A 20,621-nucleotide genomic window follows, 5' to 3' on the forward strand; every position below is an offset into this window, starting at 1 on the left:
CATGTCTCGAGCCAAGCAGTATGTGTTTCGTTGTAACTTTCGGAGGATGATATGGAGAGGTTACGTGTTTGTTATGCATTATGATATATATATTTGGGAATAGAATGAAATCTCGCACATTTACGTATTTGAAGGTCAGCACGTTAGCGCTTATACGGAGTACGGTTTGCTTTATCGAAACTATGGCACAGCGAAGAAATATTTGGGAGCATGTAAATATTTTGGCACATGACTAGGACTATATGGCACGATTTTCGCAGGTTAGAATGACGTACCATCAAATCTATGGCACTCGGTACTAGATTTATTTGGTTTGTGTTGTACATATGGTGATGTACTGATTTAGTTGATTCATTTGGGTTATAATAGGAATATTGGTAACTGTATGGGTGTTTTAAACCCATATTTAAACATGCTAATGCTTATCTCGTAACGTGGTGAGTCACAAACAAGAATCCAAACATGAATCTAAACATGTGTCCAAATAAATTTTGGTCAAATAGACCGAAAACCAAAATGAAACTTAACTTATGCCCCAAAGAAAATCCCAAACAACATTAAATGAAAGATATTCCACTCCTCCTTGGTTTAATAAAGTTCTGATCCCTATTTTTCCCCTTATATGAATTTAATCATGGAAGATATGGTATAATTTGATATTTAACAAATATGTAAGCAAATATGTTGAAGATTTAAAGTTCTTTCAAATTTGTTTATCCCGGAAACCAAGCATTTTGAGAATGATACTTATAATTCCATGATTTTCCTTTCGTTATTGCCAATGAATATATATTATTCGATTTTATTATACATTAGCATGCTAATAAATTAGATATAGATTTGATTTTGCATTTCTATTCTTTAAGTAGGTAGTAGTAGGATAGTATACGGAATTATTGAGTTAGCTTACGCTGGATATTAGATGAGGATCGGATAATTTCTTTTGACATAAAGATATGGTATGAATGTTTCAACGGACGGCGACTCTTCAACGGAATCCGCGATTTATTTAATGCATATGGGAACAACGAAGCGAATTTTTACCCTGAGAAATGATTATATGCCATATGTTGGAACTTATGTTCATAAATATTATTCCAGTTTGGAATCTTTGTATGACTTGCGACCCGATGCTTAGAATTTTGTGGCCGGAGCAATATTCAAATATGTGAATACTCAGTTAATACTCCAATAACATTAGACAGAGATGCCGATAAAGGTCGCAAATCTAATTTAATGGCACATATAAAATTGGTCGCCCAATGTGGCGCAACAACATAAGACAGAGGCATCGGGAAAGGTTACAAAAATCATCAGGCATACTACTTTACTTACAACCCTCGTATATATAGATATCAGTGGTACATTTTAGGTCCCAAATTCAAATGGTGGTTTATCATTTAAATAACGCAGAACGTTGTAGTGTTTCCAGTTTCCCATTTATATTTATTACTAAAACGTCCTATTAAAATGAAGGTGTTAATTAATACAAGAGCTGTATTACCTTCAACAACGCAAGTAGTGTGCTGAAGGCCTGTTCCAATCTGGAATGCTCTAGAGGTAGGTGCAAGGCAGCAGAGAGACGTTTTGCAGTATCTCCCCGTGATCCTACGAGTAAACTTGCCAGGCTCACCTCCAAGCTGAAAGGTGACACCGCGATGTTGCCGGGTTCTTCACTCAGCACCTTGCAACAAGAGTCTGAAGGTCAGCATACAATGTTGGCACAAGATAGGGGTTGAAGAAGAAACCTTCGAAACTAGCTTTGCTCACTCCACTTACCTGGTAGAGAGAAATACTGAAATCATTGATACTCTGAACTACTTCATTATGTCCCTTTCCACTTTGTGCTCGTTCATTGCTGTTCACGGCTGACAGCTGATACCAAACAACTGAAACAAGAAAATAAATATAAACATTTCTTTACATTTTCCCAAGTGTTTCTGAAACCACTCTGTCTTGTTTATGGTGTCAGTAATAACTAGTTGCTGTTTATCCGTCTTTGGTGGATTAAATTATGTAATTGCAGCGGTAATGCCATTTATCGGTGATGAGTTTCAGCAGAAGAGACAGAGCACAGCTCGGATTAGAACAATAGTCAGTCAGTTATTGTTAGTATCTTTTAGGGCAGAGACGCTCACGCTGGGCTTTTAGTACCACCAGCACACAGCATATAAGTAGGCGAACGAGCGATCAGTGTGCGCGCTTCAACGACAGCAACGTTGTGGTTACGTCAGAGGCCGTGAAAGTCAATGAACGGTGAAAGTTCACTTGAGCGTTAAGGGAATAGCGTTATTTTTTTCCAGTGGACAGAAATCTAAGTAAATTCCAATATAAATAACGTTGTAAGAAACTGGTTATGTCTTTTTTAAATTTTGTTTTACGTCGCACCGACACAGGTGTTATGGCGATGATAGGATAGGAACGGTCTAGGAGTGGGAAGGAAACGGTCATGGCCTTAATTAAGGTACATCCTCAGCATTTGCCTGCTGTGAAAATGGGTAACCACTGGAAACCATCCTCACGACTGCCGACAGTGGGTTTGGAACCCACTATCTCGCGGATGCAAGCTCACAGCTGTGCGCCCCTAACCGCATGGCCAACTCGCCCGGTATTGCTTATTTCTGCACTGTTTACGTATATTGATCGGGTACAATAAAGAGTTTACTGGTATCAATTAACATTTTTGCACTCTACGCAATGACTAAAGTAGATCTCTTTAAATTAAAATATTTCAACAAAACTGTAAGTTAAAAAGAGGAATTTGTCTTGCAATGAAACAGAATTAATTGAAGGTAAATCAAGGCTTGAAATCAATATTTTGCAATTACAGTATATTTTAAATGCGAGCGCAAATAATCTGAAGATTATACTAATGATCAATAAAATTCACTTCCAACTCAAATCACTCCTTGATAATGATAATTAATTAATTGATAAAAACATCGCAGAAGGAAGAATAAATATCCAAGAAAACGAGATTAATCCAGCATAAAATACAGAGCAGCGACTTACCGTAATACTAATCACCGTCAGACATCATAACGTTCAACAACCATATCATAAAACATAAAACAGGCTCACGATAATTACCCACATAAGATATCATGACCGGGCGAGTTCGCCGTGCGGACAGAGGCGCGCGGCTGCGCGCTTGCATCCGGGAGACAGTGGGTTCGAATCCAACTGTCGGCAGCCCTGAAGATGGTTTTCCGTGGTTTCCCATTTTCACACCAGGCAAATGCTGGTGCTGTACCTTAATTAAGGCCACGGCCACTTCCTTCCAACTCCTAGGCCTTACCTATCCCAAAGACCTATCTTTGTCGGCGCGATGTAAAGCCACTAGCAAAAAAGAAAAAAGATATCCACGCCCCCTTCGCAACAAAGAGCAGAGAGCAGTGAAAGTAAAATACACGAAGGACAATAGGAAGCCAAAACATGGCAGACGGACACCAGAGGGAACAAACGAAATAAAATGAGTTCGGCATATAATCTTCTAATTATTTAGATTCGAAAGGAATGTAAGTACTCAGTCACCTCCAGATAAACGAGTAACATGGACTGAAAATAATTAAACAGGATGCATTCCCTTTGAATAAATTAGCTTAACACAAATACCTTTGCAGGTGACCCATTTTACATGTACTTACACGTCAACTACACCGTGTCTTGAAATCAACGAGGTGTACAAGAATAACATAGAATTTACCATCCAAAGTTTACTTTACGTTTACATTAGTGTTTAGTAACAGTAGTAAAATTATCTGTAATTATTTTTTCTCTCCCAACTGAAAGATAAAGGGTAAATCCAATATTACATAAATGGTAAAACAACCAGAAGAAGGTTATGGTAGAAGTAACGGGATCAATACATGCATCATCATAGACCGTCACACCCTTAAGCGTTCAGTCTTCATTTACTAAACCACCTCGGTCCTCTACTTGTAAAGTGGGGTAACTTCGGCCATACAGGGAAACTTCGGCCACTGACGAATAGCAACACTTATTTTTTCCTGCCTTCTATACTGGAAAAGATTAACCAATTGCAACAACTAAAATGCATATACAATAGAATGCTCTATCAACACTCGGTAGTCCAAATAACATTAGCGGGCTCATTGTTGAATCAATCGATTTTTTTCGCAGCCCCGACTATTGTCTTGTCTGGTAACAGCAGAAAACAAACTGTTCTCTAGCCCCAGCATTCGATTCTCCATTCCAGTGGTTTATGGGGTCAAAATGTAAGTTTGTCTGGTAAATGATCAACACAATTTGATGCATTTTAATCAAATAGGTTTTTCAGGGAATAGTTTTGTGATAAAAGTTGTCCTCTTCCGGGGTAACTTCGGCCATGCCAAGAACGTACAGGAAAACATTACGCGGCCGCGGGTATTGAAATTACAATCCTGTTTACTTCAAGAACGCTTTAGAAGAGATTAATAAAGACACAATAACAATAAACGGGGAAGTTTATCCCGACAGGGAGGGGAAAGACAGTTTCCATTTTCAATGATAAATAGACGGATATCAGTTGACACGGACGATACACATTTAAGAACTTGACGCTGGCCCAGATATTTTCTAATTTAGAAGACAGTGTATTATGAGAACAGTCTACGAGATTGCTTCTTTTCCGACCGCCTTTTCTCTCCATACAAATGGGCTTTATGACTTACGCACCTTTTATTTATTATATTTTGTACCATTACAAATATTCACGCAATGCAACATGTAATTTGTAATATCATACAATGCTTGTATGCTTAGGCTAAATAAAATAGTTTCTTCTTTTGGGAAAAAGTGAATTTGGTCACTATACATCTTTTTCAGCATAAATCGTTTTAATTTGTTTGTGATTGTTGATACGGGGCGTTTTGCAGGTTTTAAAAAAAACATTCACGGTGGCCGAAGTAACACTACATCGAAGCAAACTTCGTTTCTTGAGTTATTTATATGGCGGCCGAAGTTACCCCAAAACACGGGGTAACTCCGCCCACTCTTTCGACAATCATTATTCATTACTGAATTACGATGAGAATTATGTTCATATTTAAAAATGAAGAATAAACATGGCAGAATTTATATTATATTTTTCAGAAAATTAGAGGGAATATTTCACATTTTATTTTTAAAAATATATTTTACGGCTTCTGTGGCCTCGTTTAGTTCTATACCACTTACCTTTAAATCGTTAGAAACCGAGTCCAATCAACGTCGTCTTGGTCTCCCTCTACCTCTCTTACCCTTAATAATAGAGTCCATTATTATCCCAGGTAACCTATTCTCCCTTATTCGCCTCACATGACCTCAAAAACGAAGTCAACTCATGCGTACAGCTTCATCCATGGAGTTCACACTTAACTTAGCTTTAATTTCCTCATTCCGAGAACCCTCCCGTAATTTTACCCCTCTGTTTGTATCAGCGAACATTCTCGCTATTTTCATGTCTGTTACTTCTAACCTATGAATAAGATATCTTCAGTCCACCCAGCTTTCACTCCCGCAAAGAAAAAATGGTCTGAAAACAGACCGGTGTAAATATAGTTTTTTTCCGGGAGATGACTTCCTCCTTACAGAATACTGATGATCGCAACTGCGAGCTCACTGCATTAGGCTTACAGCACCTCGATTGAATCTCACTTACTATACTACCATCCCGGGAGAACATATATCCAAAATAATTGAAATTATCTACCTATTCCGGCTTTGTTTCCCCAATCTGACATTCAGTTCTCTTGGGTATCTTACCTACTGACATCAATTTAGTCTTGGGAAGGCTAACTTTTATACCATACTAATTGCACCACTTTTCATGTTCCAAGATATTAGACTTCAGGATTTCGGCAAAATCTGCCATTAAGACCAAGTCGTGAGCATACACCAAGATGCTTACGACATTTTCACCTACCTGAATCCCTCCCTGACACTTAATACCTACCATCAGATTACCCATATAAACTATAAACAACAAAGACGACATGTTACAGACATGTCTAACCCCTGTAAGTACCCTGAACATAGAACTCATTCTACCACCTAGTCTCACTGCAGCCCAATTGTCAATATAAATGCCTCGACTAATTTTAATAATCTGCCCTTAATCGCATCGTCCCCTAGCACTCCGAACATCTTTTTCCTCTGTACTCTGTCATATTCTATATCTATGAGTAGATCTAAGAAACAAAAACGTAACTATCTATTCCACTCGTAGCATTTTTTCAGTTACCTGGCGCATACTGAATATCTGATCTTGACAGCCCCTATGTGGTTTGAAACCACACAGGTTTTCATCCAACTTCCCCTCAACCACCGATCGCACCCTCCCTTCCATGATGCCGGTGAACACTTTGCCTGATATACTCACCAATGAAATACCTCGATAGTTTTGCAACCCTTCCTATTCCGTTGGTTATATATAGGTGCAATTACAGCTTTTGTCCAATCAGAACGTACCTTACTCATATTTCATGCTAATCTTACTACTCTATGAAGCCATTCATCCCTGCCTTCCCATTATAATTCACCATTTCAGATCTAATTTAATCTATACCTGCTACATTTTGACAATAGAGTTTATTTACCATTATTCCGACTTCATCAAGTTTGAATTCACCAGTGTCATTGTCCTCCACCCCATGAGCTCGGTTGTTCGGGACATCACCAGGAAGATACCCTTTTGCGTTTAGAATATTTTCAAAATAATCTTTCCACCTGTCCAACGATTCCCCAGGATCTGTTAAGAGTTCACCTGAATTACCCAAAACACTATTCATTTCCTTTTTCCCTCCCTGCCTAACATTCATTATTGCGATCTAGAAAGGTTTCCCTGCTGCTTCACAAAGCCTTTCCAGGTTATTACCAAAATCTTCCCACGACGTCTTTTTTGGATTCAACAACTATTTATTTCGCTCTGATCCTTCCATCTACATAACTTACATTGTTGGTGATACGGATTCCATTTTTGAATGCGCTTGCGAGTAGGCTATGCCAAGTGCTCTGTATGTTCTTAGTGATAAAGTAGTTAATAGTTGTAGAAATTTAGCACATTGTGTGTTTGTGTGTGATACATTTAGTTCCACAAATTATGATGTTTAGTGTGACTGAGATTAGTGGTATTTATTTACGTTATTTTACATTGAGTAGATCCGTAGGCGTTCGATAGATAACAAGTTGTAGATTAGGATTACGTGAAAGGTGAAATGTCTTCATTTTTTAATATTATTAATTAAATATTAGTAGGTTTGTTGATAGGCAAGTTGCAAAGATGGGATATTAAAAAGAGTTGTAACTTCAGCATCGTTTATATTAGTGTAGCCAATAGACAGGGTATTTCAAGTAGTGTTCAACTGTTCCACCTATCACGAAGGTTTTTTTTTAATAACGCAATACTGTTGTAAATTTTGTTTTATGAAAGAATTTCAACAGATTATACAGTATTTCACTGGCGATATAGCTAATAGTCGTTGTATTGTTGTCGATTATTTTCATTCTTTGTATTTAAATATTACATTCTTCGCTACAGTGGTGAACAAAGGCGTAGTGTAGCCAAGAAAATATAAATAAAACTCAGCTGATCCCTGTATTCTGATCATTTGTAGTTCTGAGCAGGTAGTTCAAGTGTCCGTAATTTATACTTCGCACTCTCAATCTTCCAGTATTTAAGAGCGGTTAGCTAATTATAATCAAATTCCTATATCCTAATCATTGCAGTTCAAATCTCCGTCGTAGTTTTGAGAGAAGTTTTTTTGAGACATTACTGTATACACCCTCTTTATTTTTCAGCATTTAAGGACATTTTGGTACTCCGTCGCGCGGAGTAGGGAAAATAATAGTAATCCACCAGCTGTAATCATCACATAACCATGTTCCAGTGGAGAATTGTAGTGTAGATACGGTATATTAGATGGTATCTTGTCTGTTATATTCGTGTGATCTTCATGTACGGTAACCCTTTCGATATTTTTCAATTCTATTAGAGCATAGTAGGATAAAATAGTACTAATATTAATCTATCTATGCACTTAACTTTGTTGGTAATCCTTGGGTAGTTCCTGCGAATTTCAAACTTCAATTGCAATTTTTATTTCTGTTTGTGCTTATTGTGCCTATTGTAATTTGGATACGTCTGAAGGTATTTTAAAAATGATTGTAGAGTATTGTAGTATTTTATTAGAAATTATCGTGCTTATTCTCTTATTGTAATTAGTATACGTCTAAACGCATTTAGAAAACATTGTACTGTATTTTAGTATCTTATTAGAAACTAACGTGCTTATTCTCTGTAATTAACGGCAGTTTTCATCCTGTTAGGGTGTCACAGACGTATTTTCTATTTGTTATTTAAAAAATTATATAACAAGAAACTTTGAATTATTCTCTTAGACTCAAAAGACGCTTACAGATACTTGAAGTGGGCCTGCGCTGTGATTTGAGTGTATCTTATTGGTACCGTATGTGTTTTTTTGTTCCAACATCGGTTGTTCTCCCTCCTGTTTCTTCCCTTCTCAAGCGTAGTCTTGGTGGTTGGATCTGTCCAGCGGTGGAGTATCATTATTATTTGCCACTCGATCTGAGCATCTACTTTGGGTGCCTTTCGAACCCGAGGCTGCTGGGCTGCGAATATCGGAGTGTAAGTCGTGAGTGTATGTTGTATTTGTACGTTGACCTAGGGCCCTGCCAAAGACCGTTAACTTTTCGTAATTTGTATTACTATTATACTACTTTTTGTAATAGGCGTTCTGTTCTCTTGTAATGAATGTACGAGGCCAACAGAGGTTTATTGGTTTATTATAAGGTGCTTCAGCTACTTTCTTGTTTTTTTTTTTTTTTTTTGTTTTTTGTTTTTGTTTTTTTGTTTTTTGCTATTGGCTTTACGGCGCATCGACACAGTACGTTTTATGGCGACGATGGGACAGGAAAGAGCTAGGAGTGGGAGAAGGAAGCGGCCGTGGCCTTAATTAAGGTACAGCTCCAGCATTTGTCTGGTGTGAAGATGGGAAACCACGGAAAACCATCTTCAGGGCTGCCGACAGTGGGGTGCGAACCCACTATCTCCCGAATACTGGATACTGGCCGCATTTAAGCGACTGCAGCTATCGAGCTCGGTCTTTTTCTTTCTTGTAAATATTATGCTACTTTGTTCTTTGCTACCTTAGAATAAATTACATGAATTCACGGACGAAAATCTCCCTATGAGTATTTTCCTTTCTTCCCGGCCCTTCTCAGGTGTTGTAGGAAAAAAGTAGAGCACGATTAATTATTATTGTGAATAGTAGTATATTAATGACCTTATTGTATTGTGATATGTGTGTACGAACCTTTTATATTTCCTTTCTTTTCATTATTCAGTAAATAATGGGTAAGGAGTGCAAGTGTAGGAACTGTAGGTGTGGCGAGGCATTAAGGAGTATGGAGGAGGAGTTGGAGAGTTTGAGGGAGATAGTTATGATTCTCTCAGAGAAGAGGAAGGAAATTGGGCCTCCCTCAAACAATGTACAGGGTACAGTAGGTCTACAAGGGGACTGGAAGGAAAGGGGAGAATTGTAGAAGACAGATGGTTTAATGTTTTAAGTGGACGGACATTGCAGGCTAAGGGCTTTATTCAGGGCCAGAATTCAGGACAGGTGTCTGTGAGAAATTGGTACGAGTCACTGCAGGTAGAATAACAGAGGGCAGATGAGGAACAGGGAATTGTTTTTGAGAAGTGTGGAAGTGGGAGGAAAGGAAAATGAAATGTAGAGTAGAGGATAGGATAGGATAGGAAAAGACACGTGAAACAGGGTCAGGGAGGAAAGTAGCTTCTGCAGCTGTCAGGAAAGATAGGTGGGCAGGGTCGAGGCTCTGGTCTTGGGGATTCCATTGTCAGACATGTGGGAAAAGTGTGAGGAGGAAACGGGACCAGAGTAGAGTTTTATCCAGGAATTAGGTTAACGCAGATGTTGAGGAAAGTAGAAGAGAAGGAGGAGGGAAAGGAGAAGGTGGTAGTATTTCACGTTGGTACTAACAACGTAAGACAAGCAGGTATAAAGACCAACATAGTTGGGGATCTGTAGGATCTGGTAAATGCAGCACGGGTGAAGTTCAAAGAAGCAGAGATTGTTATCAGTGGAATACTGAGTAGGAGGAATACTGACTGAAAGGTGATTGGAGATTTAAATGAAACAATGGAGTGGGTACGTGGGTGGATAGGAGATAAGGATCTGCACTCAGATGACCATCATTTAACCGCAGCGGTACGTATAAATTAGGAAATTTGTTTAGAAGGGTTGTAGGGAAGTACATTCAGGGAAACGGGGTGGTCTAGGGAGCAGTGATAAGGGTACGGGGATCTGGAAGTCAAGTAGGGATGACATAAAAATATTAGTGTTGAACTGTAGAAGTACTGTAAAGAAAGGAATATAATTAAGTAATTTAATAGATATATATTTCTCAGATATTGTAATAGATGTTGAGTGATGGCTGAGATATGATATAATGGATGCAAAAATATTATCATGCAACTGGAGTGTGTATCGTAGAGATAAGATAGGAATGGCAGGAGGGGGAATATTCATGTTTGTGAAAGAGGAATTTGTAAGCTACGAAAAGGCTAAAGATGACAAACCTGAATTGTTAGGTGTAAAGCTCATCTCTAAAGATAATAGGCAACTTGATGTCTTTGAGTGTACAGACCGGGAAAGTGTAGCGCTGACGCTCATTAGGAATTTTTTGATAAGACAATCAGGTATGTGGGAAAGGATATTGTAAGGAACGTGATTGTAGCGAGTGATCTCAATTTACCAAAATTTAATTGGGAACGACAAGAATCATGACCAACAAATGGCAAATATGTCGATATGCGAAGGACAGCTGATTCAGAAAGTGACGGTATCAACTAGAGGAAAGAAGATCGTAGACGTGGTGTTGGTAAAACCAGATGAGCTATATAGAGAAACCGAAGTAATAGATGATGTTAGTGATCCCGAACGGGCATGAGGTAGTTTTTAGAAAGTAAGTATAATCGGTGGAAAACGGTAAATAAAATGTAAATAGGCTCTGAGATGGATTTAAAGCAATTGTTGAAGAGTGTGAAAACAGGTTTGTACCTTTCAAGGTGGTTAATAGTCGTAAAGATCCACTATATTATAACAGAGAAGTAAAGAGACTAAGGATGAGGTGCAGGTTTGAAGGAAATACAGTTAGAAATGGCCGAGGAAGTGAGCAGAAATTGAAAGTATTTACTAGGAAATTGAATCTAACAAAGAAGTCAGCTAAGGATAACATGATGGCAAGCAGAATTGGCAGTCATACAAATTTTAATGAAAAAGGGAAGGGTATGTATAGGTACTTTAGGCAGAAACAAGTTCCGGGAAGGACATTCCAGGAATTATTGATAACAAGGGGAGTGTGCATGTGACGATCTCCAAAAGGCAGAAGTATTCATTCAGCAGTATGTAAAGTTTGTTGGTTACAAGGATGACGTCCAGATAGAGAGGTGACTAATACTAAAGAAGTATTAACATTTACCTATGATAACAACGATATTTACAATAAGATAAGTTACAAAAGTTGAAATCTAGAAAAGCAAGTAGAATTGATAAGATTTCGGGGTATATACCAAAGACAAGGGGTTGGGATATAATACTATATCTGAAGTATTTCTTTGATTATTGTTTGCATGAAGGAGCTATTTCAAATTAATGGAGAGTTGATACATGTATAGTAGCCCCTGTGTATAAAGGAAAGGGTGATAGACATTAAGCTGAAAATTACAGTACACAGTACACAGTACACAGTACTCCTCAAACCAGTACACAAATCTATCGCTAAATAGTGCGCAGATAATATATAGCTCTTGGAATAAATGACAGTAGCTAGCGTTTAGTGGGAAATTTAGGAATCACGAAACAAAATTAAGTTTGAATTCTTAAGCAGGGCCACAAGAATCAAACCGGAAAGAAACATGAGTACAAGACACAAGAAAAGAACAAGCTATGATATTAAATGTCACAAGGCAATAAGCTTAAGAAAATTAAAAAAATACTGACACAAATTTCTATCAGTGCTTATTAGGCTAAGCATATCGTGTTCTAAACACCATTACAGTTGCAGCTGTAGCGTCTCACCCGACATAGGACTTCGAAAATGTTCACGCATCAATTGTTGAATGCTCAACTGTACATGTTAACTATCGCCTGTATTTGAGGTAGTTATTAGTGTGATGCATTGTGTGTATATAGAGATAAGTGTATTTTGATGAAAACAAATACCCAATTCCCACTCCAGGGGCATTAATCATGTGTAGTTAAAATATTCGACCTGGCAGGAAATCGAACACGGGGCCCCCGAAACGAAGTCCATTCAGCCAATGAAACAGGCATTGTCGATCACTTTAATATAGGCTATACTTACAGTATTCTCAGATACCTGTGGTTTCGGAAGTATTTTGTGAGCAAGGAAATCAAGAGTTAAAGCCTAAGTTAACTACTATGATAATAACACTGAGAAAGCTGTCGATAGGCCGGCCACTCTCGTCTCTCACACAAATTTAATGAAAGTTTCAACGTGCATGGGAGACTCCTAGCTCTCATTCAGAGCTGTGTGCGTGAAATATTATAGCGTGTGGTCCTTGACGGATGCAGTTATTCTCCCACCACCACACTCACTGGTGTACCTCAGGGCAGTCTACTAGATTCCTTTGTTTTTTCCCTGTTTATTGATCATGTTATCGTTAATGTTTCCCACAATTCATGTGAAATTCTTCTCTTGACAAATGCTCATCAAGTAGGTCGATTATCTCTCAGATACCATCTCCTTGCAAAATGCACTTGTTTCACTGTCCCATTGGTGCACTACAGGGCGTCTTAAACTTCATCCATCCAAGTGTTCAACCATTTCGTTCACACTTAGTAAATCCCCCGTATTTCATGTATATCGTCTGATATATAATAATTTCGTGTGGCTATTTCTAGCCGAGTGCAGCCCTTGTAAGGCAGACCCTCCGATGAGGGTGGGCGGCATCTACCATGTGTAGGTAACTGCGTGTTCTTGTGGTGGAGGATTGTGTTATGTGTGGTGTGTGAGTTGCAGGGATGTTGGGGACAGCACGAACACCCAGCTCCCGGGCCATTGGAATTAACCAATGAAGGTTAAAATCCCCGACCAGGCCGGGAATCGAACCCGGGACCCTCTGAACCGAAGGCCAGTACGCTGACCATTCAGCCAACGAGTCGGACTATCGTCTGATGATCCAACCGATTTGGTAATAAAAATGACAAGGGAGTGCGTTTTGATAATAAATTGTTGTTTGTTTCCCTGCATTTAGCGCGTCATCTCACCTGCTGTCACTTCTTGGTTACTCTACAGGTTTTTGAGATCACAGATACGGTACCGGTATAAATGCCCTCAGCATTTCATATTCCCTGTGTAATACCGTTTGTCGAATGCGTCTCTCCTATCTGGCCCACTTCCTCTTCTTTTTATTCTTCGAATGTCAGCTATGTTGATCGGATACAATTTTTCTTCCGCGCAATAGTCATATGTGGCCGGCCCCGTGGTGTAGGGGTAGCGCGCTCGCCTCTTACCTGGAGGCCCCGGGTTCGATTCCCAGCCAGGTCAGGGATCTTTACCTGGACCTGAGGGCTGGTTCGAGGTCCACTCAGCCTACGTGATTACAGTTGAGGAGCTATCTGACGGTGAGATAGCGGCCCCGGTCTAGAAAGCCAAGAATAACGGCCGAGAGGATTCGTCGTGTTGACCACACGACACCTCGTAATCTGCAGGCCTTCGGGCTGAGCAGCGGTCGCTTGGTAGGCCAAGGCTCTTCAAGGGCTGTAGTGAAAGGGGGTGTGGTTTTTTAATAGTCATATGTCTGGCGCAAATAGAGATCTAACTGTGCGCTTGGGAAATTAATCCTCTGAACTCTTTCAGTTCAAGGAATGTAGCTAATGGTTTATTTAGGTCACTTGAATTAGTTTCCTTCTTTCTTTTTTTTTTTACTACTGGCTTTACGTCGCACCGACACAGATAGGTCTTATGGCGACGATGGATAGGAAAGGGCTAGGAGTTGGAAGAACGCGGTCGTGGCCTTAATTAGGGTACTGCCCCAGCATTTTCCTGGTGTGAAAATGGGAAACCACAGAAAACCATCTTCAGGACTGCTGACAGTGGGATTCGAGCCAACTACCTCCCGAATGCAAGCTCACAGCTGCGCGCCCTTAACCGCACGACCAACTCCTTTCACTCCCCATCCCTTTCCATAATACCAAAATGAAGACCCCTCTTCAATGTGCCCCACTCCTGTCTTTCTCTTACCCGAAGATTCATCTCTATCCGCATTCCAGCTATAAAAATCTTATCTCTCGACAGGAACCTAAATATCTTATCACATCCTTCCTTCTGTCATGATATTTCTGAACTTAGTCTCAGTTTTCCTTCTGGTTCTTTCCTGGTCTTGCATTCTCTGTCTCGGCTATTGTGTTTAAGTAGAATGTCTTTTGATTCTTTGATGATGCCATTGTTTATGTAAATATATTAAAATATTGGGCTTTAGTTGCATGAGACTTGTATCGTTTATTTTGTGCACATGTGTGACCTCTGTATTTGTATAATTCTCATTTTAATTTAATAATTACTATCGTACATGTTATGAATCTTTGTAATTCGACATGGTACTGTTGCTGATCCTGAAAAGAGATCTATGTAAATTTCTCCGCTAAACTGAAAAGCATAGATTTATGGATATGAGTTTGGGTATAGAAGACTGGAGAGCGAGTACAGATTCTTTGGTTGTGTCCCTCTCACGTAAAAGAACTCCTGCGGGACTAAATTCCGTCACCTCGGCATCTCCGAAAATCGTTAAAGTAATTAGTGGCACGTAAAGAAAATAATATTCTTATCAATTATTTCTCCATGAACGGAACTCGAACCGCTTAACCATGTCAGACCATGTAGACTTGACGCCTGAACGGTCATAGCTACCAGGCGGGGTTCCGAAAACATGAATACAACCTGATAAAGATGATTGTAGAAGACAAGGTAAAATTTAAATGAGGGCATGGGTGGAGATTTTCCTGGACGCGCAGTCTTCGACGATGGTCCGACATTCACGATTTAACACTGGCAGGAGGAACACAAAATAGAAAAATTTCCTCCATGTTGGTCACCTATCTTCTGTGAGAAGACGGCACCAGAAAAAGAAGAAGAAGAAAAACAAAGTCATTCCAAAACGAAAATTTTTATCGGGGCGGATGACCTTCGATGTTAGGCCCCTTTAAACAACAAGCATCATCATCATCATCAAAATTTTTATCTAGTAGACACAGTTATAATTAGACTGTCTAAAAGTATTATTCGTAAATATTATATGGGTCCGCCTCCGCAGTACAGTGGTTAGTGTGATTAGCTGCCACCCCCGGAGGCTCGGGTTCGATTTCCGTCTGAAAAATGAAACCTACAACCTGTTTTCTAGTCATTGACCGGGTCAGGTATGTAATGAATGAAACATATATAGGCTGTTATTACAATGAGGTTGCCACTCCCAAGGTGATTTATTAATGAGTGATAGGTGCTATGAAATGAGAATGGAGAGTGTTGCTGGAATGAAAGATGACAGGGAAAACCGGAGTACCCGGAGAAAAACCTGTCCCGCCTCCGCTATATCCAGCACAAATCTCACATGAAGTCACCAGGATTTGAACCACGGTATCCAGCGGTGAGAGGCCGACGCGCTGCCGTCTGAGCCACGGAGGCTCCTTCGATTTCCGTCTCTGCCACGAAATTTGAAATGTGGTACGAGGACTGGAACGGGGTCCACTCAGCTTCGAGAGGTCAACAGAGTAGAGGTGGGTTCGATTCCCACCTCAGCCATCCTCGAAGTGGTTTTCCGTGGTTTCCCACATCTTCTCCACGATACTGCCGGAATGGCACCTAACATAAGGCCACGGCCGCTTCGTTCTCTGTTTTTTACCTATCTCTTTCAATAATTCCATCCTCCATAAGGCTCCTCTTCAGCATAGCAAGTGAAGCCACCTGGGCGAGGTACTGGTCCCCTTCTCCAGTTGTATCCCCGAACAAACATGTCAAGCTCTCACTGCCCTTCAGGCGGTAGGGGCGGTCTCCCTCACTGAGTCCAAGGGAATAACCAATCCTGGACGGTAAAGGAGCTAAGAAACAAAGAAAAGGAAACGAAGTTATAGTTGGGACGGAAATTTCAGGAGTAGATGATGGAATAATAGCATTAGACGTGGTCGTAAAAACATTGGCCAAAATAATAATGCCATTGTCAAGCAGTATCGAAATCATTGGAGTAAGAATGATATGCGATGGGATGAGTGTACGTTTATATCTTATTTATTTATTTATTTATTTATTTATTTATTTATTTATTTATTTATTTATTTATTTATTTATTTATTTATTTATTTATTTATTTATGTAATATTATTACCTTCCAGGGTTGTTTTTCCCCGGACTCAGCGAGGGATACAATCTCTACCGCCTCGCGTGGGAAACCACGTGAAACCATGTCGAGGATGGCTGAGGTGGGAATTTCCCCCCCCCCCCCACGCTTCTACTCAGTTGACTTCTCACGGCTGAGTGGATCCCGTTCCAGTCGTCGTACCACTTTTCAAATTTCACGGCAGAGCCAGGAATCGAACCCGCCTTGTCGGGGGAGGAAGCTAATCACACTAACCACTACACCACAAGGCGGACACCGGCAGATATTGCCGAACGAATAGTTAAATATTAATTGAGATTAAAAGCGGGGGAAAGAGGTTAAATTCTAAGGATAGCATGCCAGCACCTAATGAAACATCAACATGAGGGTTACTGGGTGAATGTTGTCAAGAAACTACTAGATGATACAGGAATGGGGTACCACTGCTGCGAAAGAAATTCATCAAGGGATGATAGGCGATTTTGTAGAAAGGCGGCCCGACGGAGTGCAAGACACAGAAAAGCACGGACACAATTTAGTAGCAAGAAAACACCTGTAGAATTTCATAAAATATGGCAATAAAGACTAAAATATTAACAGAAAGGAAAATGAGAGGGATAACATGGTGGCTAATAGAAATATATAAGAATAAAGCCATAAGCCAAATAATTAAGAAATACGTGCATTTTTTGGCAATAATAGTAGAAAGAGGCACACTTACTGCAAAGACTGAAAATAAATTAGAAAAATAGAGAGAAATGTATGGATTGGAAGGAGACAGGCATAATCGAAAATCAAACTGAGCTTTACACTCCTGTTAACTTGTTAAACAGAGAATGGAAGACACCAGGGAGAACAGCAAAACTCTGAAATATTATAAAAGGAATGTGCGAAAATAAATATAAAGATGATGAAAATAGTGAAGAAGCATGCATTTTTTAGCAAGTGTATATATGTGCAGGTATTCTCGACTCTGTGAGTTAAAGTCTAGGAAGTACCTTTGAGGCTTATCTAACTGTTAATATTAAAGACACGTCCAAGACGTATTTAGGCGAATACAGTATATTAGTAAATAATATTTAAATAATTTGTAACATTTTCGTACTTGAATTATCTTTTACATTGTGCATCATCAAAAACTAATTTCCTGCAACTCACACACCACACATAACACTATCCTCCACCACAATAACACGCAGTTACCTACACATGGCAGATGCCGCCCACCCTCATCGGAGGGTCTGCCATACAAGGGCTGCACCCGGCTAGAAATAACCACACGAAATTATTATTATCAAAAACTAATTGCATGAATTATTATTGCAATAAACGAATTCTCCCTCCAGAGTTGTCGGTCATGTGTGACTGGGAGAAAAGAGTATTTTTGAGATACATTCATTTCTGCTCCCCCCATATGGAGGCTGCCAAAAAGACAAAACTTACATACATACATGGATACTGAACCCTTTAGTCAGTGATGGGTTCAATACATACATACATGTCATGCTTCGATGGGTTGGGTGTTTCAGTGGCAACCAAACATCCAAACCTATTCCTCACTTAACCTTGTCTGAAGCTTCTAGTATGAATGAATGAATGAAGTTACGGGTGACCATCAACTAAGGAGAGAGTATTCTTCTACTTTCTTCTTAAGTTGTTTAGCCTCCAGGGTCGGTTTTTCCCTCGGACTCAGCGAGGGATCCCACCTCTACCGCCGCAAGGGCAGTGTGCTGGATCTTCAGACTCTGGGTCGGGATACAACTGGGGAGGATGACCAGTACCTCCCCAGGCAGCCTTACCTGCTATGCTAAACAGGGGCCTCGCGGTGGATGGGAAGATTGGAAGGGATAGTCAAGGAAAAGGGAAGGAAGCTGCCGTGGCCTTAAATTAGGTACCATTATGACATTTGCCTGGAGGAGAAGTGGGAAACTACGGAAAACCACTTCCAGGATGTCTGAGATGGGAATCGAACCCACCTCTACTCAGTTGACCTCCCGAGGCTGAGCGTACCCCGTTCCAGCCCTCGTACAAATTTTCAAATTTCTTGGCAGAGCCTGGAATCGAACCCGGGACTCCGGGGGTGGCAACTAATCGCACTAACCACTACACCGCAGAGGCGGACGGAGAGAGTATTCGTTTATTGTAATCTAAATTATTACATGGTGTTAGTTTTGACAGTACTACAAAATATCAAAAATATTCCAATTCGTGAATGTTACAATAATTTACCAAATAAATAGTATATGCAGTAGATTTATATTGCCTATATTCCTACTAATTATGAACGACCAGCCCCCCGCCCCTCCCCAGTCAGGGAAACCATCCACCGGGGGAGAGACCATCCACCCATCGCTACCATCGCTATCACGTACCCGTAACTATGTTGGTTTAAAAAAATACCAAACTTATTCCAACTAACAAACTGTCACAAGATATATTTAAAATATAGTTTATTGCTATAAGGCATATTCTCTGACTGTTATTTAGACATACATTGGGAAGTTATGCAACCTTAGCTTTTGAGGTACTTCCTAACTAAGTTATCTAGTCCAGGATACCTCTTCCTTAACTACAAGCAGTTTTCTATGTCTTCACCTTCTTTACGTTTCTCTTCCCAAATTCCTCTGATAATATTACATCACTTTTATGCTCTACCAGGTTTTCTCCGTTCTCCATTTAATAGCTTAGCAAGTGTATAAAGTTCAGGCTCATTTAAATTTTACCTATCTCTTTCCCATCTAGATTTCTAATATGCAGAATAATTTGTGGAGCCGCACCCAGTATTAACTTTTCCATAAGCCCTTACAATCTGAATAACAACACTTACCAACTGCTAGTAATATTCCACAATACTTCATCTTTCAGCTCTTCGACGATGAGTGCGGTTTACCAGAGATAATCTTCACTCTCACAGCCGCAACGCACGCCACAATGACGTTGGCTTGAGGATCACCAATGTTTAGTACTATTCTAAGTTAGGAGTTACTTCCTCTTCATCTTATCGCTTTCCGGGAAGGGCGAGACTCAAGATTTTAATATCGTGACTCTTGCAAACTGCAAACTAATTATTATTATTATTATTATTATTATTATTATTATTATTATTATTATTATTATTATTATTATTATTATTATTATTATTATTATTATTATTATTATTATTATAATACACTGGACCTGTAACAATGAACGACCAAGAAAACCAATAGGTTTAAGTACGCGGGAGAATGACTGGAACCCATTGTGAACTCAAATTAATAAGCTAGAACTGGCATACCCAACTGACCAAGAAAACGAAAATCCACAGCCTGTTTCCAGTCATTCGACTGGGTCAGGAATGGAATGAATGGAGCCCTCATCTAGCGGCGAGAATAGGAATGGTGCGGCTGCCAAAGCCTGTCGCACTCCTCTGGGACAATAATAAGTGACTGGCAGATGAAATTCTAATGGAGAGTGTTGCTGGAATGAATGATGACAGGGAAAACTGGAGTGAGTTCCCGGAAAAAACCGCTTTGTCCAACACGAATCTCACATGAGTGACCAGGATTTGAACCACGGTATCCAGTGGTGAGAGGCCGACGTGCTGCCACCTGAGCCACGTAGGCGTACCAAGTGACCAAGAACACCTACAATAAGAAGTATCTCTCCCGAAATAATAAAACGAAGCGCTACCAAGCAGTCATACGCCCTGAAGCTTTATATGCTTCAGAATGTCTAATATTCAACAGGAAGGGACTCACAGACAAGCTCAAAATCCAGGAGAAAAAAATAATGTGGAAGATATTAGGAGCAGACAATTTTTTATTTAAGGAGAGTCTTTTCAAAAGGTGGTATTTCCGCCTTAAGTAAGTCATGGGAAAAGCGCTAGAAACAAAATAAAAGGCACATGGAACGTACCCATGGCTCTCTCATAGGACATTCTCTGGGACTCACTCACAACTTCGCTGTACGTGGACATATCTTCGCAGCAGCACCTCCAGTGTTTTTTGATCGGCCGGGTGGCTTCTTCACATCTATAATAACAGCTCCCGCCGACCTGAATCAGCATATCGGCCGACTCCTAGTTGGATGTCAGCCTCCCTATTACGCTCAACAATGACGACGACGACCACCACCAACACAACGACTTCCGCCCTCACCTTTTCCTCCCACCCTATGACAACGGTTACGTCATCCCATCCTACACCACTTATGTCCTCATCTTTCT

At 40.0% G+C, this 20,621-nt stretch overlaps 1 protein-coding gene across 1 annotated transcript in view; it reads right to left on the reverse strand.

Moving 5' to 3' along the window:
* Positions 1 to 20,372, reverse strand: part of LOC136875692 (leukocyte elastase inhibitor) — a 102,160-nt gene extending 81,788 nt beyond the window's left edge. The window contains exons 1-3 of the mRNA XM_068228278.1: positions 20,312 to 20,372; positions 1,780 to 1,889; positions 1,505 to 1,684 (exon numbers count right to left, since the gene is read on the reverse strand). Of these exons, the coding sequence (XP_068084379.1) occupies positions 1,505 to 1,684; positions 1,780 to 1,889; positions 20,312 to 20,372 (351 nt within the window). The remainder of the gene's footprint in view (positions 1 to 1,504; positions 1,685 to 1,779; positions 1,890 to 20,311) is intronic.
* Positions 20,373 to 20,621: the final 249 nt, after the last annotated feature.

Source organism: Anabrus simplex, chromosome 6 (genome assembly GCF_040414725.1).
Source record: "Anabrus simplex isolate iqAnaSimp1 chromosome 6, ASM4041472v1, whole genome shotgun sequence".
NCBI lineage: Eukaryota > Metazoa > Arthropoda > Insecta > Orthoptera > Tettigoniidae > Anabrus > Anabrus simplex.